The sequence below is a fragment of the Enhydra lutris genome, unplaced genomic scaffold (assembly GCF_002288905.1).
Source record: "Enhydra lutris kenyoni isolate GAN:26980312 unplaced genomic scaffold, ASM228890v2 scaffoldscaffold1, whole genome shotgun sequence".
Lineage (NCBI taxonomy): Eukaryota > Metazoa > Chordata > Mammalia > Carnivora > Mustelidae > Enhydra > Enhydra lutris.
In genome coordinates, this window is record NW_019154085.1 from 31,321,284 (window position 1) to 31,346,724 (window position 25,441).

The 25,441-nt window shown below is 42.2% G+C and overlaps 1 protein-coding gene across 1 annotated transcript in view; it reads right to left on the reverse strand.

Moving 5' to 3' along the window:
* The window catches only part of LOC111150752 (EPH receptor A4), a 143,785-nt gene that overhangs the window by 23,958 nt on the left and 94,386 nt on the right, over nt 1-25,441 (reverse strand). Inside the window, exons 6-8 of the mRNA XM_022508374.1 lie at nt 10,110-10,234; nt 8,715-8,874; nt 7,253-7,364 (exon numbers count right to left, since the gene is read on the reverse strand). Coding sequence (XP_022364082.1) covers nt 7,253-7,364; nt 8,715-8,874; nt 10,110-10,234 — 397 coding nt within the window. The remainder of the gene's footprint in view (nt 1-7,252; nt 7,365-8,714; nt 8,875-10,109; nt 10,235-25,441) is intronic.

Consider the following 25,441-nt stretch of genomic DNA (forward strand, 5'->3'; position numbering starts at 1 on the left):
GAAGGGGGGATGATCGTATAGGAGAGAGAACAGCAGAGCGGTGGATGGGCTGCTTGGGGCGACCGGAGAGTAGCCCCAGCATGATCCCCACATCCCTCCAGATTGTCTGCAGAGGTCCCTCCATGGGTATCACGGCCCTGCAAGTAATAAAACCTCACACTTTCACACTGCATTCAGCTTTCCAAGGTGCTCTGGACACATGACCATGCCCTCCCTCACTATTTACAAAGCAGGAACCAGCTCGGTAAGAGATTCAGTCACTCAGGTTACGGCCAAGTGTGTGGAATGCAGTCCCAAATAACAGTTTGCCTTTTTACTTTGCTTTTAACTTTTAAAAGGGCCATCATTTTTAAATGATTTAATTGATTAAAATGATTTAAAGGGCCACAATATTTAATTATCTTCCCAGCAAGCCCAGGGAAGTAGGCAGGCAGGCAGGCAGACACACATTCAGTTCCACTGTACAGGTGAGGCAGGGCATGGGGGGGGACGTGGTTCCCCCAGGACCCTCTTAGCAAGGAGAGGAGCGCACCACCTGCCCCGATGGGCTCACAATCTCACATGCCTCTCATAGTACAGATGAACCTACATCAAGATCTCTGATGAGAGTTATTATAAGCAATACTACATTTTACGATAGTAAATCCACTGAAACTGGATGCCACTGCTTTCAGAATCCATGGGTTCATCAAAGAAACGAAACACTTTGAAATGTCCTGAAACCAAACGTCTGCATGAAAGATGTAGTCCCCTCCATCGTTCCCCACCCCTTCCGCCTTTTAAAGGAAATATAAGAGTGTAAGGTCAGGAACTATGAAAACAAGATTTTATGTCAGGGAAACGCGTGGCTTGGTCCCAGGGGTGTGATAGGGTCCGGCCAGCCTGAGCGATTGTATCTTATCAGAGCTCCTAAAAGCATTATCTAAAATTACAAGTATATCTCTTGAACCACTTTAGATCTCCAATACTGATCTGAATGTCTTTCCTTTAGAGAAGCAAAATAATGCATTGAGCAGGAGGGCTTTGGTGCCAACTTTAAAATACCACCAAATTTGTCAAAAACCCTGTAATATACCAACAGAAATAACGGCCTCTAGCTGCCCAGGAGGGCAGTTACCTGTTTCCCATCAAGCACATCCATTAAATATGTGTGAAGCCAGAGGAAATGCAAAATGGCAGGGATCATTAATTCTAAGACCCACACGCCCATCCCCTCCTCAGACTTCTAAATACAAAAGGAGGAATTAAACATGAGGTGAAGGTATATTTCTAAAGAAACTTCTTGACTTGCAGTGTTCCTTGGGGGAGAGGACCCTCCGGGAGTACAGAAAATACTAGAAAAGAAACACAAGGAATCACACTGTTTAAACCCTAATGGTAGCCTATTAGCTTTTTCAGAAGATACTGGAAGCTAAAATGCCTAAGTCTGCCTCTACCTTTGTCACCTGATGACCCTTTCTCCTTGGCTCAGGGGAGGACAATGTGTCCCTTATTGTTCCAAGAAAGCAAGCCCATTGAAGCCGGTCAGCCAGGCTGGAGGGCGCCACAGGGCCAGTAGAGGTGCTAACTTTAAATTGACATCCACGGGTGGATCACCTGAACGGCAGAAGGAAACCTTTGTTGAAGATTTTCTAATTACAGGGACTCAGACAAGCTGATTAAGACAGGGTGGGGAGGGGAGTGGTTTGTTAGTGAATGCTCCAGAAGGAAGCAAGGGACCTTTCATCCGCAGGAGTGAAAGGGAAGAGCTTCATCCCGCAGGTGAAGCTGCGAGTTTGGAAGCGGAGCCCTCCCCAGCCCCGGTCAAAGGGGGACAGAATTAAGGTATTAGCAGGCATTGTGGAGGAACAGCGTGAGCCCCGAGCCTGCCCTCCCACCAATGTGTCCTTCTGCCACCTTGACTATTCAAAAACACAAACAAAACACCGGAGGGGGAGCGTGGCAGGGGCCCAGTACAAACCCCGCTTTGATTAAAATACTAACTTCCCTTGATCAAGTGGATGGATTTGATTGATGTGGTTCACTGTTCCAAAACTAATTAGTAAAAGGTAAGTAATTTATTCAGCTAAAGTGCAGATTAAAGAAGATAAAGCAATGTAATAACTAGCATGGCTCCAGGAGGACCCTTTCCAGCGTTTAATGGCATCACCCATGAAGATTCATAGAAGCCATCCTTCTTTTCCCCTTCCTTAAGCTGTCATTGTTCTTGCACCGAATGATGTCTAAATGTTCTTCCCGAGCCACATTCTGAAATGGGTAAAATTGAACTGTACAATTGCACGCAAGTTGTTTAGAAATGTTCCTGCAGTACCATCTGCCCCCTAATTGTATGAATTTACATGACTTCATCAGAGCCAATTTAGGCTAACATTTGAGTGTATTCATTCTTATGTGATCATAATATTCCAATTAGGACACCAGGGAAGATGGATACAGACTGAATGGTAACTGTTTTCGCATTACGTAAACGGTTAGCTCCAAAGTAGAAAAGCTTAGCCTTCAGATGAAGACAAAACCAACTCACGAAGTCTGACTTTATAGTGTGCATTACATGGGCACGGTAATTCACAGATTACAAATGCTACCAACGGCACCAAGGAGACTCCTGAAATTTTGGTCCGCTAGTATGGTTAGTGTGGTCCGCTAGTACGGTCAGTGTGGGCTTCCAACATAGGTCCTTTTTTTTAAGTTCAGAGGACATTAGAATCTTCTGTGCCAGTATTAGAAGTCAGGAAAGATGGGCTCCTGTCCAAATTAGGCAACTAACCAGTTGTGTAACCTTGGTTTATTCACTGTTTAATCTGCTCTCCAGGTTCCCAGTACAGATGGAGCCAGTGTTATAATGAGGTAGTTTCCTGAACCAGGGTCTTTTGTGTACTTCTTCACAAATTTTACCACAACAACCTCATTTTTTTTTCTTTAAATCAATTTCACTTCTTTGAGTAAAAGGAGTACAATATACGCTACCATAAAAACAGACATAACCAAAACCCAGTAGCAATCCTCTGCCTGATTATCAGGCAATACTTGCCTCTCATCACCAAACTGGGCTTTAGAAATGAGTGACTCATCTTATATTCTAGTCCTTTCAAAAGTTTTTCTCACACAATAAAATAGTATTTGGGGAAGACACACTGGCCTCAAGCAACTGTGGATTAATCGTATTTGGGACAACCTGACGAAATCACTTAATCACGTATAAAGATGCAGGGGACCAGGGAAATGTGACACATTCGATCATTAGTCCCGGAGGTTAAGACCTTATCATTGCATTTTATGATGTCATTGTTAGGAGTCATTTCAAAAATCACTTTAGAAAGCAATAAAGTGGTTACATGGTGGAGACCACCAATAGGTACCTACAGGAGTATGGGGAATGGTGCCATATACCACACAAGAGAATGTACAGACGTGGTTGGGATGAACTTTCTAGGGATAGCATCACGTAAGTAAAGGGGCACGATGCCTGAATAACCCAATAGCAAGAACAGCGCTGTGCTCGGAAAGTTGACACAAGTCTTGAATTCCACATCAAGGATGAAGAGCGCGCTGACTGTAGATGCTTGTAAAAAAAGTAAGTGAATTTTCTGGAGCGCCTGGCTGGCTCAGTCGGTTAAACATCTGCCTTTAGCTCAGGTCATGACCGCAGGGTCCTGGGATGGAGCCCCACATGGAGCTCCCTGCTCAGAGGGGAGTCTGCCTCGCCCTCTGCCCCTCCCCTTGCTCTTGTTCTCTCTCTCTCTCTCAAAAAAAAAATCTTATAAAAAGAGTAAGTGAATTTGCTTAGCATAATGTGGGTGGTAAAAACATAGCACGGGTCTTAAGTCAACTTACTTTGTGTATCATTTTAAATATATAAATAAGTTCTATAAATGTGGGAGTTGGAGTCTTTCACTGAGATCCCTGAATGTTTACAACACATCCAAGTTGGCCAAATGAAAAAGCGATCTTCTCATTGAAAAAAAGGGAAATACCCTGGCTTGCCTAAAGCTCAGGCTTCTCAGTATAAAGAAAATATAATGAAATAAATGAGGCAATTGCTATCCAAAGAAAGAAAGAAAAGAAAAAAAAAAAACTAGCAAGATACCAGCTGTGAGCCTGAGGCCGCTTCCTCTTTCCTAAATGACAAATTAGCACCAGACAGATTTTTCTTTGAGGTAATCAGGAGGGTTGAAGATTTTCTCACTGTGTGGGTCCCTGTCCTTTACTTCTGAAAAAAATCTCACACACCATGACCTGGTTGGACTTGGTTGCAGGGGAATCACCTCTTAAGGGATCCCCTTGTCTCTAGCATTGACTGTGCCATCAACCTTCTGTGGCTCTAAAGGGCGAGAAGCAGCCGTATCATTTTCCGGGCCAGGGTGTTCCATTTGTTACCTTCCCAGGGGGCTGGCAAGATTGCTTGGGGGTGCCATTTACCACCTTTCATTTGTACCCGCACTAAAAGCAGGGACCAGACTTTCGTCTGCACTACATGTCTCCTCTCTCTTCACCTGTTCTTGTCGCACTGAAACATCAGTAGTCCAGTGTGACAGAGCACACCGCCTGCATACGGAGAAGAATCAGCTGAGTGTGCATCAGCCGTGGCAAAGCCCGTCAGCTACCTGGCTCCAGGCGGCCTTTCCCGTGACAGCTTTATGGCCGACACTAAAGAAGAATCAATAGGAAGGCAAGGGGTTGACATTTCATTTTCTAAAAAGTGATCCATTGAGGACCAATCACCAAGCAGTGTTTATCAGCCTTGGGAAGTGACATTTTTTTCTTAAGGGTGGGGGGGAGAAGGGACAAGAATCATCACTGGGTAACTCGACAGCCTCAATTCTCTAGGGCGTGGACTCATAATTGGAAATCCGATGTATCCTCCTATCAATCCTAACTTAAAGAATAAAGTGATCAATAAAAGCAGAAACAAAATTAAGTCATCAAGTGTGCGATTCTATTTCCTATAGCTACAAGCTTTTAATAAGCTCGTCTTCCTGCATTACACATTCTTGTGCTTTTGCTTTCATTTCGTCAAAGTGGGGCATCCAAAAGAAACTTATAATGCGGTGACTTAGTCCTAATTATTCTGGTTTCATTGGTATATTTAAGGTGGCTTGGGAAAAAGAAAAGTAACGCTAAGGAAAAGCTGGACAAGTAGACAAAGCTTCCCTTCAACATCAAAGAAGAGGTTGAGATAACACATGAGACCCACTTTCTGCAAAGGAGTGTTCTCTCCAATGGTTCTAAGCATCACGTGGTGCTGGATTTTAGCCAAAGATTATTTCGACATGGAGGTAATTAAGAAGTTTTTTTTTTCTTCTTCTACTTTTAGACTTTTAAACGTCTTTGTGATTATATTTTATTGATTAAATTTTCAGGTGCAGAAATATATAATAATGAAAACAAAAAGCCCATGTAATTTCCACTAAGTCTCCCATCCCACTCTTGCCCCCCACTATCAGATGGACATGTATTATTGCGTCCCGCTCCCCTGTGTTTGTGTGCCCAACATGTGTACGTACCCAAAACCAAAAGGAAATGGACAAGAAAGAGGTCCATCCTGACTGGCTTCCAAAATCAAATGCCAGAAAAGGAAAGAAAACTTGAAATTGAAATTCTGTTTAGGCCAAATCAGTTTCCAAAGACTGAGCTTTAATAATATATAGGGTGCAGTGGGCATGTCTACGTAGACTCTGTGTACAGTCCAGCAACAGGGAGAAGTGTTCACTGTGGATTTCACTTCTTTGGGATGAACTCAGGGCTCTAATCAAACACACAGTGACAGCCTTTGCCCCAAAAAGAACAAACACAATGACAAATGTAGGTGGTGCCTACACACAATGACCTCTTGGTGCATACTGCGTATAGAGCGACCGAGATTGATTTCTGTAATTCCAGCACATTTTGGAGCATGGCAGTGGGGAAGCAGGATATTAATAGATACATGTGACAACTGAGACCATCCCGGCAAATTAGGATATATAGTCATGACCCTAATTATAATGTACCACAAAGTGAGCAAAGAGTGTGATGGCTTGCTCAGACCAGTGGCAAGAGCTAGAGGCATTGTTGTGACATCAATGAGATCACCAACAGGAGGGGCAGAGAGAGAGAGAGAGGACACAGCAGACACTGGGCAGGGAGCTGATCATGGCTACTGGGTGCCCAGTAGTAGCTCTCCCACGGAGGGAAAGTAATAATTCTAGACAAGTACTTTGTCTTCTTCAGTATCATGTTCCTTTTCTGTAATGGGAAAAGGTTTATACTGAAGAGGATTATTTTGATGTCCCCAGGTTCTGCCCTTCTTTTGCCAAAAGCCCCACCTTGTGAAACAGTTGATAGCATAGGGGACTGAAGGTTGGAGAAGCCTAGATGTGGGCACATACTAGAGATGAGAGGCTGTCCCCCCTCACCCCCTTCCTCTGGAGCCTCTGAGTAGTGTTAATAAGCAGATGGGAGCAACAACAGTAAGGAAAAGTGGTTGAAAAAAACAGACTGCCAAGCCATTTTTTTTTTCTTTTCTAGATTGGTTTTCAAGTATCACATTAGATTGTAGACTTACACAGAATTAAGTAATCTTTTTTAGATTCATTTCCAAGAACAATGCCATGCCTACAGCGTGCTTAATGGAAACTCTCTAGAAATGGTGATGGCTTCTCCCAAAAGAAGACTGAGTGTAGCACCCAATCATTTGCTTTGGTTGCAATTATTACCAACCAAACTCAAGTTGAAGTGCCTACTGTGTACTGGATTAGCTACTTTACCTATCAGAATTCTCCTATCAGTAACTCTTAGAGATAGATCTCTGAGATCCTCTATCCGTACTTTATAAAAGGGAAACAAAAGGACTCAAAGAGTTTAAGTAATATAGCAAAAGGAAAAGCTTAAATTTTGGACCCAAGTTTTATATGGCTTCTTTTTTGCCTCCGGCAGTAAGTCTAAGCTTAAGAGAGGTATAAATGTAACACCTTACAGCTTAGAGAATCTGGAAATCTCTCATTGGCTTGCTTCTCGGCTGGGTTTCTAGGAAATAGCTGGGTCTTTCCAGGACTCTCAGCTGTGAGGGCTGCCACCAGGGCAGGCAGAGCCAGCAGCTCCAATTGCGGTATGGGGAGATCAAAGCCAAGAGGAAGGAACTGGCTATACACATGCCCCGTTTATGATACTAATCAAAAGCCTCAGCTTTGAGGGGAGGAGACAAAAAGCCCCCTCATAAAAAGTGGGACGGGGGTGGGGGTGGGGGTGGGCAGCGAGTGGCTTAAGTGCTTACCTCCTGCTGATGACAAAAGCCGCAATGAGAATGACCACCAGCACCACACTGCCTGAGACGGAGACCAGAAGGACAGTGGAGTTGGCCCCATCTCCAATGATCCGGGAAGGCACTGGCAAAGACAGTTACACAAGGATCACCTCTGGGAAGGTCCTATGAGCTAGAACTTCTGACTGGGTCACGAGTATCAAGGACGGAAGCCACTGGGAAGGCTCACAGCTTCTTTTGCCCTTTGATAAGTATTTATACGACAGCATTTCTAAGACAGCCTTAATGAGATGAAGACTTTTCTTTTATGTATTTGTAGGAAGAACTTCAACCAGAAGACTCTTAAAAAATCCTCTGGTAAACCTTACTACTCATTGCTTTTTCTTCTTTTCTGGTTTCAGCCCTAACTCTTATTTAATGAAAGACACTTGGAAATTTCAAAAAGGACAAGCAGTTTTGAATCCCTGCCCATCTCCCTCTCCAAATCTATCAAAAAACCTGCTCATTATTGACCAGATCAGATGCCACTTCCTCCTTGAAGCCTTCCAGGAGTATCACTCAAAAATGTCAAACCCCATCAGATCCAATCCTAGAGTAGTTTCTCTTCTTTTTTACTCTTACTTTATTTAATAATTCATGAAGAAAATTACTTTCTAGAATGATGTTGAAGATTCTTCTCTATGATCTCCTTATCCAGTAAGCTCAATCTCAATTTGTTAATTATATAGCCGGCTTATTCAATGGGTATCTCCTTTGTTAATATTTTCAAGTCAAGCAAGGAGTCCAACTCACAATGCTGAGAGTTGATGTTTGTCCAAAGGGTTTTAAAAAAAACGGATCTGACTTGATTTAAACAGATTCTTAGAAATAAATAAAAGAAAAATAAATCCAGTCCCTTCTTTACTCTTCCTAGGAGAAAACTTCCTAGCTTCTTTAAGATAGCTATGCAACTCTCAATTCATCCACTTAGCACTTCCATTTTTCTATGATCAATAGAAGATTCAAAATAAGAAAAAGAAGAAAACATTCTCTAATTACATGAAAAGACAGAATAGTTAATATGAAAAAATGCTCTTTTCTAAAGAGCATGAGCTGGGGAGCCTGGGTGGCTCAGTCGTTAAGTGTCTGCCTTCAGCTCAGGTCATGATCCCAGATTCCTGGGATCCAGCCCCACAATGGGCTCCCTGCACAGCCTCCCTGCTAAGCAGGGAAGCCTGCTTCTCTCTCTCTCCCACTCCCCCGCTTGTGTTCCCTCTCTCGCTGTGTCTCTCTGTCAAATAAATAAATAAAATCTTTTAATTAATTAGCTAATTAATTAAAGAGCATGAGCTTTTCTAAGTTACAGACATCGTCATCTCAAACCATGTTCATTGCCAACAGAATGTTTGCCTAACCAGAAATTAGGTACAGTTCCTTGGATCTCACTGTAATATGGTTTCACCTGGACTTTAAAAAGGTCCTCAGAAGTTGGTACCTGTGTTGGTTGTGACCTCCAGAGGCTCACTGAAGTCACCATAACCAGCTGCTGTCCTGGCTCGGACATGGAACACATAGGAAGTCAGAGGATTCAGGCCTTTGATGTCTGTGTTCCTGGCAGCCGTCCGGACGATGCGGTAGCTCCGCTCATTCTGATCCTGCATCGTGGGGCAATAACATTAGAGAAGTTGGGAAAATAAATCCCCCACTTACTCTAGGCACATAATTAAAGGAACCAAGCCAGTGTATTTAGAAGTTGAAAGTAAGGGGCGTCTGGGTGGCTCAGTCAGTTAAGTGACTGACTTCGGCCCAGGTCGTGGTCCTGGGGTCCTGCGATCGAGCCCCATGTCAGGCTCCATGCTCAGTGCGGAGTCTGTTTCTTCTTCTGTCCCTCACCCCACTTCTGCTCTCCCCCCCCAAATAAATAAATAAAATCTTTAAAAAGTTGAAAGTAAAGAGAGATGAATAAACTCTAAACCTCCTGTTCGCTTCAATGTTGGAAGTACCATTGTAAGATCTCGGACTCTGAAGGACATGTGGGGTTTGGGTGTGATCACTGTTGACACTGACCATATGCAGATCTTTACTTATGATCTTTTTTAAAAAGGAAATCAGATGATGGTTGGTGGCTTTTCTCAGTCCACAGACAGCAATTTAACAGAAATAACCGTAAGAAGGTCTCTCATCTTTTTCTATTTTCTGTCTAGAAAATGTCAAAAATGTTGTAATCTGGTTTCAGTGAAAAAATAAATCCTGTCCCCTTTCTGCTTTTAATAAGTAAGCCAATAAGTGATTATCTTTAAAAAGAAAGAGAAGTCAATTGTTCATTTTCCAGACAATCTTGAATGCAAATAGCTCTCTTCAGAATTCTGTCCTTTAAGGGAGACAAGTTATTTGTAAAAATAATGTCTTTCTATAACTTTAAGAGGCTGAAAATGTAATTTTCCTTCCCTGATTTTCTATTAAAAAGTCATCAAAACCCACACCTTGATTCTGAATAGCAGTGATCTACTTAAACAGATCATTTTTTCGACTTTTATGAGTCACTCTCACTGATAGAAGTCTTATATATAAGAACCGCTTAGTTATCTTGATTTCCATTACTAGAAAGAAAAAATGGTTATATTAGAACACAATGTATTTTTCCTATTTTTCAAGATAACCAACTTAATACATAAAATTCATAATTGGATTCAATTGGGGAACAAAATGCATTTGGTTTTGAGATTCACTAGCATTTCGGATTTTTAACTGGCTAAAATCTAAAGAGAAAAAGGAAGGAAAGAGGGAAGGAGGGAAGGAAGGAGGGATGGAAGGAAGAGAGGAAGGGAGGGAGTGGGGGACGGACCGTCAGGAGAAGAGAAGGAAGGAAGCTTGCTCATTCAAGTAATACCTTCTCATAATACTTGACTTCATACTCCAAGATCACCCCATTGGGCCTATCTGGTTCCAGCCAAGCCAGAGCAACACTGTATCTTGTAACTTCTTTCGCCTGGACCAAAGCAATGGATGAAGGTGCTATTGGGAAAAACAAAAACAAAAGGGGAAGCAATCAATAATTTCATTTTACTTAAGAAAGGTGTAAGGACTGTCTCGTCTTTCCCAGATCCCTGTGTCTGTCTTCCCCAGGACAAAAGCATACCATTTTTATGGTTCCTTCCAATATGTTGGTATATGGTTGGTCTTAGAAAGATATTCTCTGAGGTAAAAGCCTACAGCATCACCTCCACAGAACCTGCAGCCATTCTTCACGAAATCTATAGAAAACTCTACCTCCTTCTTTATTTTCTGCAAGTCATGACATCCACTGGAAGACCTCCTTTTAAGTTCAGTAAAACTAAATCTCTTCCTACATCCAAAGTTTCCAAGTGGTCATCTTACTGATCGTTAATTTTATACAAGCAGGAGAATCTACCACTCTTCCCAGGGGACTGTAGGAAATGCAAACAATTTCTATCCTTTCCAATATAAATACAAGTACTGTTTAATTGTGGCTAAGTTTCCAGTTTGACGCAGTGATGCAAATAATGAAGAGCACAAATAGAACAATGATTATCTTTCTGGACATGCGTGACGTTTTGAAGCTATTTTTATAGAAGCTGAAATACTGCTTTTGCCGGCTGAGCAGCAAACTTTCTTCTTCCCACTAAGAAAGACGCAAAAGCAGCCCTCTATTAGCTGTGTTCGCAGGGGTCCTTGAGATTTATAAAACCAGGCTGCCCTTGTCTTCACTGTGACAGTCACGTCTCCCGCTGTTGTCAAGCTCTGCTGGGACTGACAGTGACACAAATGTGCCATCTCTGGGGAGAAGAGGAGCATTCATGAAACCCGTCAACTTACCTAACAACGCTGGTCTGTAGAACCAGAGATTAGGGGACTCCCTCAACTGAATGTACAATCCTGTTTGCTACCAAATTGTGGAAATATGTGAAACCATCACAAAATGGCCACTGAGGAACAACAACATAGTGTCGGGTCATCCTCCTGCTCTTTCCCAACGTACACACACACACATGCGCGCGCGCATGCACACGGACCCCCTGCCCTATTTCCCTCTCCCACTCTTTTCCCCCCAAAGCTATTCCAGACTGAACCTCAGGCATAAACACCAGTGAAAGGCACAGTGGATACACATGTCCTCCATCAAAGGCAACCCCAAGGTTAGTAACGCCAAACTGGGTGAACAGAGCTGCACACAACAGACATATGGAAGCCACTGAACATCTGAAGAAAATGAAAAACGGAAATGTGCTCATTAGCTGCATTTAGGCTTCCCTCCCCCAACACACACACACACAAACATGCACACACACATTTTCTCTCTCTCTTTCCTTACTGGTTGACATGGAACCATTGTCCAGCAAACTGCAAGGAGGGACTCTCAAATACAGAGACGGCAAGAAGGCTAAGAAGGCTGCCTGGCTGTGAAAAGCTGTTTCACTCCAGGTAATAATATATTGTCTAACAGAGCACTTCAGGATACACTCCATAAAAAGGGGCTCTTTAAACTGACGTTCAGGATTAGGAAGTGAAATAGAAAAGCCAGGGTTTTCAAAAGAAAGAGGCAGAGGAAGGGGGGATCATAAAGTTACACAGTGACTTTCTCTCAGAAATGGTCTGAGTCAGATCCTGATAATGAACAGATTCTTCGGGAAAGAACTGTCTGGCTGCCCTTGGGGTGCACTGCTTGACTAAGCTGGTTTCTCTCTGACTGGGTTATCCCTAATCTGCTGCACGTGGGCAATGAACCTGATTTCCATTTTAGAAGCTGGAGCAGTGGTGTTCCTGTGACCATTCAAGGGGGATATGAACTCAACAGAACTTCTCACAATACCGTGGGCTGGGCGTCCCCCATATAATTGTGTAGACTATTTCTAACGCAGTCGTACTTGGAAAAATCCATATGCACAAACGTGTAAATAAACCAACTGTGTGTGCTCTGACTCGGCCTAAGGAGATGAGATGAAAGAGTATAGTAGAACAGTTCCAGTTCCCGAAAGGTATTACGCTGTGTGGCTGTCATGTCTGAATTCTTACTGGACAGAGGTCTTTCAGAAAATCATTTTTATCAGGCCACAGTGAAAAAAGCAATCCATGACCAAGTGAGATGAAGAAATACACCTACTACAACATGCTCTATAGTCAAACATGGCGGCCATTCCTCCCCCTGAAGAGAGCATCTTACCCTCTCTGGTACAAAGAACACCAGCTTGGAAGGAAAAACACTGGGCTTTACAGGGCTGCCACTCTGGAGGGAAGAGGCAGTCTGGATATGTGCTTCACATTATAAGCCACATAGGGGTTCTTCCCTCGACCTTCCCACTTGCTTCTAACCAAGCCTCCATCTCGACAACTGGAAGCTGTCACCTTGCCATGTTTGTGCCCGGCCGTGGCTTGCTTCCCCAGATGAGCCACTTGGCAATGGCATTTCTCGATCATTCTCCTACCCCAATGGTTCCCAAGCTTGTCTTCTCATGCCATTCATGTAATTGCTGCCACATCCTTCCACAACTTGTGCTATGATTTCATTAATGGTGCTCTTGAACCCACACGCTACACTGACTTGAATTATAGTTAAGAAGAAACTTCCTATTACTGATATAAATAAAACCCTGTTAATAGCAGGTAACCCTAAAAATGAGTATGTGAGGAAACAATACTATCAGTGTTTGCTGGATATTCTTGCCTCTCCCTGCATTACCCAAAAGAGGATAATCCAGGCACCAACTTGAGATTCTAGCCTTGGAATAATGGGAAGAACTGAGGGAGAATTGAAAAGAAACTTAATTTTCACACAGGGCAATTCAGTATTACAGGACTTCCATATGGGTCTTCTTCACTAAAATCGTCTCTGAGGCCACCACTGTTAGGTTTCTACATTTTGGTAAATACTGCCAACCTTTTCTCAATTTAGAAATGTTTTGGATCCTGGGTCCCAACACCCTAGGGCTCTGCTCTTTGCTAACAAAATTATAAGATAATAGACTGATAGAATAACAGATTGAACACTCTTGCCCTTAAAATATGGTTCAAAAGGAGCTATGAAATATCGATGCCTTACTTCAAAAGAGGGCTTCTCACCACAGAGGAAATTTTAGTCAAAATAAAAAGACCAAGCAGAAAAAAATGTGCTGCTTGTCTCTCAGTTCTCTAACTTACATTCCGAAACCTGTGGAGATGTAGTTTTTCCTCAGGACTGACTCATCCACTAAGCACATTCTTAATGAGCACCCGTGGAATAAGGCAGAGATGGAAAAGCACAGACAAAGCTGAATCACATACAGTCTTTGGTATCAAAGGAAGCCCCATCTGATCCTTCAGCCTCTTCTGAATTAACAACAACAAAATAGATGAGGAAATTTTTATAATAGTCTTACAGAGAAGACACCCATTTTCTAGAACTCAAGAGGTGGCAGTTCCTGCTAAGTCTCTTCTTAACCACATTTTCTCGTGGTGATGGGAAGAAGAATGGGGTGGCTGCTTCCTTATTATACTGTGTTTTTAGACGTGCAATACACCTACAAGAGTCAGAGGGGAAGCCAAGAGGAAGATGAAGGCTGATGTAAGGAGCCTCACTACAAGAAAGAGACACAGATTGGAAACATTCCTACCTACCCACAGACTTCCTTCATAAAGGAGGTGTTTGCTTTGAGGAAAGTTTTGTGCCCCTGGACATAGGCAGGCATTCTTTGATGGCCAGAATTTTAGCATAACACTCAACAAGGAGGGCTGGTCATGCTAGCTTGACAGTAGTATGGTTGCGAAAGATGACTGAGGGATGTAAAGATCACAAAGACAGGAGCTATCATAGGGTAGTTTTAAAGAAAGGTCTGTGACGTAATTTAATCAAGTCCGTAATTTTCAAATGTTAGAAGCAATATTTCCAATGATTGACAGATGTCCATTTTCCTGTCCCGAGATGTTGTTATCTGAGACCACATCCTATGACTCTCAAGGGTATTTGAGTAATTTTAGTCCAAACCACATTCTTGACTTCCTTTTCTTTTTGCTTATAAATCACATTGACGTTCCAGTTCAATCATTCAACAAATGCCCTTTAAGTCTCTGCTCCAGGAACTTAAAATCCAAAGTAGAGCTAAAGAGGCATTTATATTTAAACAGTTAAACAGTATTTGGCTAAGTAAAGATAGTGGCTGAGATAAGAAGCCAGAATAGGGAAAAGGGCATTGTAAATTGCAGAAAGAACCATGGAAGGATTTGGAGTAAGGTTATGAAGGTAGGTCAAGATTTGCAGTGGCTAACAGGAGGCAGAAATGTGAAAGATGGCTGAATGGAGGTGCACTTGCTCCAAGTATGACTGGGATTTTCTTAAAATAATTTCTTGAAATTACTTAGTACTCTAATTCTGTGATCATCGAGGGCTCACCTAGGACAAGTGAAATGAGATAAAGATGAAAATATCTTTGACTCATATACTTAAAAGTATTCTTTACTTCACTAATTTGGTGGGAAGATCGATAACTATTAGAAGGATTCTGGGTGTAATTCTGGGTTTGAAATTTACCAGTTGCCATCTTGGCCAAGTCACTCAAATTTTCTTGCCTCCGCTCTCCCATTTGTAAAACACCTTCCTTCCAGATACAAGCGTGTGAGCCATTAGAACGTATGCTCCATAAAGGTAGGGCTTTCCCTTGTCCATATCTATATCCAAACTATTCAATCATGTCTGGCACATAGTGAGTGCTCAATAAATTTGTCAAACCAATAACTAAATGTTAAAATAGACTTGAAAAAATCTTCGTAGACAGTGAGATGTTTTCTAAATATGAAGTACCAGAAATAAGTCATCCCTAAAACAACGTTTCATCTGCACCTGTTTCAGATGACCTTCTGTGGGTCTGGTTTTGCTATTTAGGTTAACTAAAATAATTGACAATTAGGAATAAAGCAAATGACAATTCTAATTATAAATGGAGTCTCTGTTTTCTAAGAGATATGAGAGGCTTCTGAGCTCTCCCCCCCGCAAACATACAGGTTGTAAAATGTCATTCAAATGTGAATTAACATTAAAAGCAGTCTTCGCTGCACCTGTCACAGACAGCATTTTGAGGGGCTGCTCTTTCGGTCTACAGAGATGTTGACAATCCCCTCAGCATTTCACCTCTATATTGCAAGGGCATGTAAATAGTTCTCCTCACCACAAAGGTATCATAGCACTGAAATCCCCCCTCCCCTCACCAAGTCATAATCCTATATCCAGAAAGGGCCCTAAGCATCGCTCTTGTTTAAACCTAGAGTTATCTCCAAAGATGTGCTAGTGGAACAAGTCAGTGACTGGCTGAAGAAGCCATTAGGTATTGCGTGTATCCCTGAAATTCCACCAGAAGGACATCACTGATGAAGTGTCCGGGTAACAGAGTGTAGAGCCCTCTGCGGTCAGGGTCGGGACAGCAAGATGAAGCACGTGGAAGGGAGAGCTTTCCACACACACACTGGAAACAGTAAAATGGTAGTAGAATACCACTTTCTAAAGATGGAGCCACCACCACAGAGGACAAAAGAAAAAAACGCACCAAAGCTTGAAGAGTTGAATGATCTAAGCTTTCTACTAGAAAGCCAAGATAAATTATCCCCCCTTCAAATAATTCTATATTCAAAATTCCACAGATCTCTGAGAAACTGAAAGTGCTTTCTAAATAGAATCCCCATTTGCAATGTACCTGTGGTTACACTTGGTGGGAGACCTGGCCACATGCATGCAGAAGGCACGTGTGGGTTTTATCTTTGTGTGTGTTTCCCATAAACAGAAACAGCACAGATGAGGGGCTCGATCGTGCCTCTCCAACAGTGGTACATTTCACAACGAAGAATTACAAGAGATGCTTTGATGTCAAACAGAGGAGGCTCCTTTTAAGAAAATGGTAAATTTAACTGTCTTTGGTTCAAAGCTCAGCAGTTCCCCTTGCTCCCCACCGATGCAAGTGCTACAATTTTCTTTTATTCGCTTCCTCAATGACTCGCCATTAAACACCTACAAGTCGTTTTACTGCAGCAGTTTGGCACTCGTGACACCCAAATAGGATGGAGAGGAGGAAGAAAAAAAAAAAAAAAAGACACGGAGCCAAGAAAGGCAGGAAGGAGTCTTTGCGAATCACTGCAGGCTATCGAACTGTTTGCTTGGGTCCAGCATCAGGAGCAATGAATTAGAAACAGTTTGGGAGACCCTGAGAGGGGAAAGGAGCAGCTCAAACAGATCGACTGCATTTCAGTACTGGCTCAAATTAGGAGGACGGAGGGAGGAAAGCAGGAAATAAGCAGATTCAGTGAAAGCTCTCCAGCCTGCAGGCAAGGAGGAGTGGAAACAGCCCTTTAGGAAAGTCAAGAAACCCAAACCCGGAGATGTCAGTGGTCCAACAATGCCCAGTGCTAGGAGGAAGAGGACTTCTTAACCACAGCAGGGTGCCCCCTTCCCAGGATCTGAATGTAAGAGCCAATGTTTACTCGAGGGGTCTTTCACTGATAGGAAAAATAAACCCACAGTTTATACATATCTCTGCTTCATGCAAACGGCATATTTAAATTTAATTACTTGGGGCTTAAGGTGGTTTTTGTTCCCTCTTTCTTTCTCACTCCAACACCACAGCTTTGATTTGCTCTTTATCAAAGGTTTGTGCATTTTAAAATGCTGTCAGGCATCAAAATTAAATGCTTCAGAGCACTAATGATATCCTTGTGATTAAGGGTTTTGCCGTCACAGAAATGCTAAAAACGCTGGTGCTAATATTAATTGCTTTCTTCCACATCCCACCAAAGGAGGGAAGGATTTCTCCTCTGAGCTTTGCACTATCTATGGCACTAAACACCAGTGAGTAATTTTTTTTCTTTTACTATGATCATCGCAGTATTTTATAGTACTCAACAGTGTGAAGTGTTTTCATAGACATATGATTTCATTTCCACTACATTCAACCAGCTGGCTTAACCCTCTGCTATTTTTTAGATAAAAATCATTAGAAGACTCAAGTCCCATCCACCCTCCCTTACACTGGTGCTACATCACCAACATAACTCTGCTCTGCACCCTTCAGCATCTAGCTGCCGCATCATTAATAAGCACCTAAGCACATTTTATCAGAGTCAAGAAATAAAATTGTAAAACTGTGTAAAAAAAAAAAAGTACAGAAAAAGTTGATTACTCTGAAACTGATACAGAATTATTTTCCTATTCAACAAAAGACAGAGCACCAAATTCTCAATTAAATCCTTTAGAAGACTGAATTCAAGGAAGTTCATTTATATTTAAATATGGATATATTAATATTAATCAAGTGTACACTTAAAATATATGAGGGAGCCATTCCTCACCGCCCACCCCACCCCGAAAGTGATTTCTTTCCAAGGTCAGGACACAGAGTCAATTTTAAACAAATACTGTAAAATAAAGCAGGCCACAGTAACACTTACCAAAGGCTGCAAAGACCCATGCTTCTGGAGATTTTCAGAATCTGGATTTAGGACACTAATGGTGCCTTAACTAAGTGACCCGAGAGCAAGCCCTTACAAAGCATGAAGCTCAGACTCTTATTTTACTTATTTTTGCAGAGAAATGGGTGGCAGATCATTGTAGAGAAATCTTTGAGAGCGAGCTGTTAACCCCATTTTGAACAACAGAACGTGACACTATCCTTGGTCTTCTGAGACGTCTTGGCCCAAGCAAGTGGAAGGTGTTGAGACTGGCCTCTGTGGCTAAGTGTCCAACGATGTGAGCACCCCTCCCCCCAAATAACTCTTTCTGGGATGGGGCCGCTCAGACAAGGACTACATTTCCTTTTCAGGCTGGAGGGTTCGTGTGACTGAATTCTGGACAATGGGATGTGGATTTAAGTGATTATTCCTTTTCCAGACCCATCATGTAAACAGTGTCCTTGGGTCCCTCCATCTTCTCTATCCTACCTTCTATTGGGGCTGGATGTTGTTCAGGTCCAGGCCCAAATCCCCCCTCATCTACTAATGACTAACGGACATTTGGGGTTACAGCAGGTACTCATTCAGGTAACGTGGAGCCATTCACAAAAAAGAGGCCTTTTGCACAGAACGTTTGCAGATGGTAACTAACTAAATACTCCAGTGGTTCCAGAAGACTGAGCTGTGGTCTCAAGCTGCCTGAGTGGTTTCGGGTTCCCTCCCAGACCCTCAGGCCGCAGCTCAGTCACTGTAAGCAGATAGCTACTCGCTTGTGCAAGAGACTGGGGAGCACTGCCCCGAGGCCAGCAATTCCAGGAGCAGATGTGCAGCTTTGCAGGGACACAACCGGCCGCAGGTCTTCTCCCAGTGAATGAATTCAGCAGAATCACAAATTACTGGGCTCAAAGATTCCACGGAGCTTAACGTTCCATGGGAAAAGACAGTGGGGTTCTCAAAACGGCTTTTCTGGGCCACCTGGGTGGCTCGGTGGGTTAAGCCTCTGCCTTCGGCTTAGGTCATGATCTCAGGGTCCTGGGATCAAGCCCCGCATCGGGCTCTCTGCTCGGCAGGGAGCCTGCTTCCCCTCTCTCTCTCTCTGCCTGCCTCTCTGCTAACTTGTGATTTCCATCTGTCAAATAAATAAAGTCCTTAAAAAATAGCCTTTCTTTTCAGAAAAATGTTGGTCTCCACTGCCTAGCGTTAACAGCTGACACAGTTAAAGGCTTGGGCCATGTCGATCAGAGGAAAACCGAGAAGAAGGGGCAGGTGAGCGTATCTGGCCGCCTCCACAAGGCACTGGCACACGCCTACCACCATTTCAACCAAGCAGCTCTCTGAGGTACTTGTAATTATCACCTCTGAATTCATATTTGCAAACTTAGGCAACACACAGAAGGTAAATAATTGGACCGGAGCTATAAAATGAGACTGTACTCAAAAGTATACAATCCTCCTACCATACCCCATGCCTATAAACACACACTCACTAAATTAGCATTTGTTAACTGCCATGTACCAAGCACCGTTTAAAAGGTCTTTCAAGAATTAATTCATACAATCCTCACAAAAACCCTATGAGGCAGGTACTATTATTGTTCTCATTTTATAGTAAGGAGACCAAGGTACAGAGAGTTTGAGTGACTTGCCCAAGTTACAGTATGTAAGTGGTGAATTCACAAGTCAGGTCCTGGAGCCCACATCTTCAACCACTGAGCCACAGGAGACCTCTAGTCTCTCCCCTCCTGGCACTGGTATGAAATGAGAGATTTGAATATTAAATGGCTTGCTCTCCCAAAGCATCACCAGCATTAGTAACAGCATATCCTACATCTGCTATATGTTACTTAGGTATAGGACTGTCCCCATACATTCTTGGTCACTAAAAATCCAGAAGTAACTTGGACATGACCTCCGTTCATAGACAAAGCTTAAAAGCTTTTGGAGATGATCACCTCATCAGAGAACTACTTAAAGACCTAAGAAGAGAACTCTCTGAAATAGAACAATTCAATTGCAAAAGAAAATAACAGTAATTGAAGTTAGGGGAGGGGTAGGGGGTAAAAGGCAAGCTTCTAGAAGGTTGACAATGTTCTAGTCTTTGCTCTGGTTTATGGTTACACATAAACCATTATGCTTTGGGATAATTCACTGACTGTACATTCGTGGCTTATCCACTTTTCTGTACATGTGTATAGTTCATAATCAAAAGGCTAAAACTAAGGTATAAAGGATGGAATAAGAAAATTAGTATTAGAAAGACCCATCCAACATCTTTTGTTAACCCTCTGGGTAAAGGTCTAAAGGTGTCATGAAAGATCTGCGTTTTTGCAAATTAGGACGTTTCTAACTATTTAACTATTCTGTTTCGTATTTGAGCCACACAGCAATTCCTACTCTCTGTAGTAAAGAAAATGTATTACTTAAATGTTTGTTTTACTTTTTTAAAAATTACCATCTTAAATTAACATTACTACATGTATAGCCAAATCAGTTGTAGGATTACAGGGGGTAACAGGGGCGCCTGGGTGGCTCCGTTATTAAGACTCTGTCTTCAGCTCCGGTCATGAGGCCGGAGTCCCGGGATCAAGCCCCACATCAAGCTCCCTGCTCAGTGGGAAGCCTGCCTTTCCCTCTCCCACTCCCACTCCCCCTGCTTGTGTTCTCTCTCTCTCTCTCTCTCTCTGTCAAATAAATAAATAAATAAAATCTTTAAAGAAAAAAAAAAAAAAGGTGAGTAACAGTTCGACTTGGAACGAAGGTGCATGTGTCCCCTAGAAGTAACTGGGGATGACTTCGGGCACTGAGTGTCTCCAAGTTAGTTCAAGTGTGTCTTCTGTTTCATTGAGAGCTGCTTGTTTTATTTTCTATTTGCTTACTAAGAAACTTGTTGGCAGGTTCCAACAAGGGTAGCTCAATATTTGCCAACAGAAACATGGCAGGATTCAGTGTGTATTTCCTGTTAAGTAAGAATGCCAGTCTGAGGCTAATAGGAAAACAAGTCTTTTGACTGGAAGGCAATTTATAAGAATTTGCCTGAGAAAGACAACCGTTTTAAATGGGTAAAGTTAGTAAGAATAAATGAATGAGATAACTTTTTTTTTTATCTGAATGCCTCTAGGAAGGTGAATCTTTTCATTGTACCTCAGTAGATCAAGAAGTATCTAGGATACACTCTTGGCTGAAATTATTTTGTATGTGTTTTGATTAGAAAGGACGATGACAAGCCTTGGGCAAAGGGAGCTCTTCCATGCCCAACAATGCCTGCCAAAATTATTCTGGAATACGGAGGATGGTATAAAGGAAAGGTTCTCTTCTGCCGAGCAGAAATACAGCATGGAGAGTGGCTGTGAATCAAGGCTTCTATTCCTCTAGCTGTCAACTGCACTGGAGAGCTTCAGGCATTCCAAATCTGGAAAATAAAAGCTGTGCTGTGGGCTTCAGGTTCTCTTTGTTACTCAGACAGCTGCTAATCGTCCCGCTGTGTTTGGAACCAAGGAGACAATGCTGTAACATTTAGCTTTTTGACATCCGAAGCATCTAGATCAGTCCCCTATTAAAGATGTATTAATCACAAAGACTCTAAAAGCCAGGAAGATAGATGCACCTAGTAAATCTTTGCTGTTGCCTTTTACTTCCCACACTCACATTTCTACATTTACAAGCAGAAGTGCTTAAAAGCCTGCTCCAGAAACTGACCAATAAAGAGCCCTGTTCATTACTTTGTATCAAATGCCTCACGATTTCCTACCCCTGGAAAAGCCTTTCAGAAGGAGGTAAGACATTGATCATTCTGCTAAAAAAGCCTGTCTGTTTCAATAAATAGATCCACTGTGACTGTTGTCATCTTGACTTTTCAAGTGTGATAACTAATTCAGGAGTGTGGCTTTGCCACTTGCTACAGGGACATCCAAATCATCTGTGTAGATTTTTAAAAAAAAAAAAAAAAAAGGCCATGAGCTAAACCTACGAAACTCCAGGCAGCAAAATAGCAATACTACCAGCACCAGCAGTACTAATACTAGTGCTACTAATACTAGCGCTACTAATAGTACTAATTATATTTGGCCTGCAAGTCAGGTCAGATTATGCCCCAGATCATGGTCCCGCGTTGAGAGTGAAACGGGAGCTTATTCCAGGTTTGGACGCCTGGAAAAACAGAACAAGTGTGGTGGATAAAGCTTTGGAATTCTGTGCACCAAAATTTATGTTAATAAAAAGGTTTCAGAGTTACTCTTTCACATGGGTCTTCATTTCACAAGAGCATTCCAGAGAGACATCCAACGCTCTCCATCAAGGAGTAGGCAGTCCATAACATCTGTTACGAATGGGTGACCGGGTTATCAACCCCCAAACAAAGGAAAAAACTTAAAAAATAAAAACAGGTAGCCTGACTGATGTTACCACAGAGGCCCAGAATCCAATTTTTTTCTTCCTTACATATAATCTTCGTCGGAGGCATCTAATCACCGTGACACAAGAGGAAGGGAAAAGTCTCACTATGAGGAAGCTCCTGTTAACTACGGAAAAGCGGCATTAACCATTCTGAGTTATTGGAAATCTTCTGAGATTAGATTGCTATTTTTGATTTCCCAGGCTAACAGAACCCGTAAGAGGCAAGTGCAGTATCTGCATGATGCGAAGCTGGTGCCAGCTCAAGGCGCTGGGTTCCTTGGCTTTCGATGGAGTCTGCATACATCATGATGAACTCCTTCCCCATCACTGTCTCAGAGACAGTCCACCGTCTTCCAAATTGAAAGAGTAGGAAGTCAATTAGTGTCACTTATGATGTGAACACCTGTCGACTAAGACCTGGACTGAGACCAATTTCATTACCATAGTCACTCAATGGCCGCCAGATGGCCAGGCCTTGGACCACTTATGATACAGTCCAGATTCAAGGAGGTGACCTAAAGACAGAAAGGTCTAGAGTCCCATTAGTCATCTCCTGAGCCATCCAATTCCCCATCACTTTTACAATTGCAACAGGATACCTATTTTTTCCTAGTGGTCATCTAAAAAGACCACAAGAGCTGCTTGAAAAAAGAAAAAAGAAGAAAAAAGAAAAAAAAAAAGTCATGGTGACCAGAAATTGAGGATATTCGCTCTTAAATGATAACCACTTTTACCAGCCATTGTTATTTTTAAATCTGAAACTACTTTTTAATAACTCAACTTTCTCTTACTGCATTTTAAAACACATGGACAGAATAAAAAAAAAAAGAAAACCACAGAAATGAAAAATATCAGACAAAGAATAAAGTGAAGCATGAAATTATAGGCTACAGATTATCACTGACAGGATAAGACAGACAGGCAGAGGGTACATTTCAATACAATTTTAGTTGCAAATCTATGTGTTCTTTGCTACTTGGAATTTTTCCAAGTCCAAATGTTGCTTGGCTTCAAGAACAATGGCTAAATGCTGAGAAATGATGGCCACGGATGGTAGAGTAGAGTGTTGCAGGTGGAGAGGGGATGGGGAGAAAGAAAAAAACAGGAAGACGACCACTACTGTGACTCTCCCTCATGTCCCCAGTTGGCTTCTCTACATGGAAGTCTGGGAAGTTCTGAACCCAGGGAAGTCGAATACTCAAGGGGCGGTATCCATGAGCCTGAGGACAAATGTCGAGGAGCCGACTTTTCAGTAATACCTAAGGAAGCCTTCATTTTACTTGGTACTCAATCTTTCCCTCCCGGTTTCTTGCTTGCTATGAAGACAAGCACAGAGTGACTGATACGTGGAGAGAAGTGATGGAGACCTTTGGGTTAAATTACAACCAGCACATTTTGCAAATGCTTCATATACAAATGGTCACCACATGCTATGCTCCCAAAAATGTGGCCGTGAAATGATATTCTTGAAGCCCTCATATTTGAAACTCTATCTTTTTGGCAATTGTCATAAAAGCTATGATCGAGGTTAGAGAAAGGAGCATAATTGATGACAAGGAATTTTAAGCTTGGGAATTTGCAACAATAGAATTTTTTTTTTTTTTTTAAATATTGGGGTATCTGCCAGAAACAAAACGTATAGGCCAGATCGTTTAAACTCCTCCAGGCATTATAAGTCCAAAGCTGAAACAACCAAGCTATTAAATTTTAAAATGTTATTAAGGCCAATAGATGTCTCCAGCTGGATCTGTGTTTGTCCAAGATAACTTTTGTAGGCATAAAGAATAACAAAGGATGAATTAGGAAATCTATCATTGTTTTAGGACTTGAGTTTTCTTTTCTTTCTTTTCTTTTTTAACTAGGAGGTTCACAGCATCTCACTGGGGCCTCTTTTTTTTTTTTTTTAAGATTTTATTTATTTGACAGAGAGAGATCACAAGTGGGCAGAGAGGCAGGCAGAGAGAGAGAGAGAGAGAGGAGGAAGCAGGCTCCCTGGAGAGCAGAGAGCCTGACGCGGGACTCGATCCCAGGACCCCGAGATCATGACCTGAGCTGAAGGCAGAGGCTTGAGCACTGAGCCACCCAGGTGCCACACTGGGGCCTCTCTTTAACACAACTTGCTGAAGTGTGAAAATCTGTATCACGGGCTCCACTCAGGAGTCAATCTGTAAATACTGGCAAGGACCTCATTAGAACAACACATCACCTAGAAAGAGTCCCACAGCGTGGTCTCCGAGAAAGACCCTGGAGCGGGGCTCCCGCACACTCCAGGCAGTTATGGGAGTATTTCGTGTGTGTGCTGAAACAAGAAGGGAAGAGGAGCTGGAAAGAAAGAAAAAGCCGTCACCCAAAGCACACATGCAACGAAGGTTATACTCTTGAAGAATTAACAGGGACATTTAAAGGGCTTCTCATCGGTCATTCTTCCCCAGACAATACCCTTTGACATTACACAAAGATTCCTTCAATGTATCACCAGCCTCTTAGAGCCATACCTGGATTAGATGACTACTTGGCACTGGTTTTCTATAATGAGGGCAGTGAACACAATTTATGCTTTTTAAGTTCTATGACCTGTGCTCTGGTTACAAAGACACTAATTTCCATAGGCTGATATTCTGCCATATTTGTACTCCCTGCTTTCAACAGAAAACAAAGCAACAAGAATCCCCATTATATACTATAATAATAACCATGCCCCTATATTAAAATGGGTTGAAATGAGATGATGTTAGCTTCAAGAGTTCCCAAGCTTCCCGAAGGATCCTCCTAGAAAGATTCTTAAAATGAGGATTCAGTGGGTTTCAGTGCAAACAGGGCTACACCAACAACTCTTAAGATCATCTAAAATTTTCAGATTAAAAAAAAAAAATCTCTGATTTCTTGGAAAGTGGAAAACCATTTATTAAGCTTAGTTGCATACCTGAAACCTCTCACCCATCTCTATGTGTGCCCTGCTTTGATAGAGGAAGATGGAGGAAGCTATACTCTCTTACCCATCTTTAGACTTCCTATGCTCAAAATACACATTTATTATGCTAAAAAAAAAAAAATTAGAGTTGATTCAAGAAGCAGATTTACAGCTTGCAGTATGTTATATAGACAACCACGACTCTCCGGGGAGCCATTGTGAGCTTGCCCCTCTCAGTGTTTGTGCTGATGGATGGATCTTGCCCAAGCTCCTTATATACAGTGAACCTGTTGGTGGCAGGTCTCTATTTAATACCCACTGAGAAGCTGAAGCTATGTATTTGTCTTGTTTGTATGCATACATCGCCGTCAAAAGGTTCCAAGATACAGATTTTTTTAAAAAAATCATCTACCCTAGAGCCTTCATTAAAGAAGTCTTTTTGACAGTGAGGCCAGAAACTGCCTGAGAAATAAATTCACAGAGCTTCTCAATGGAAG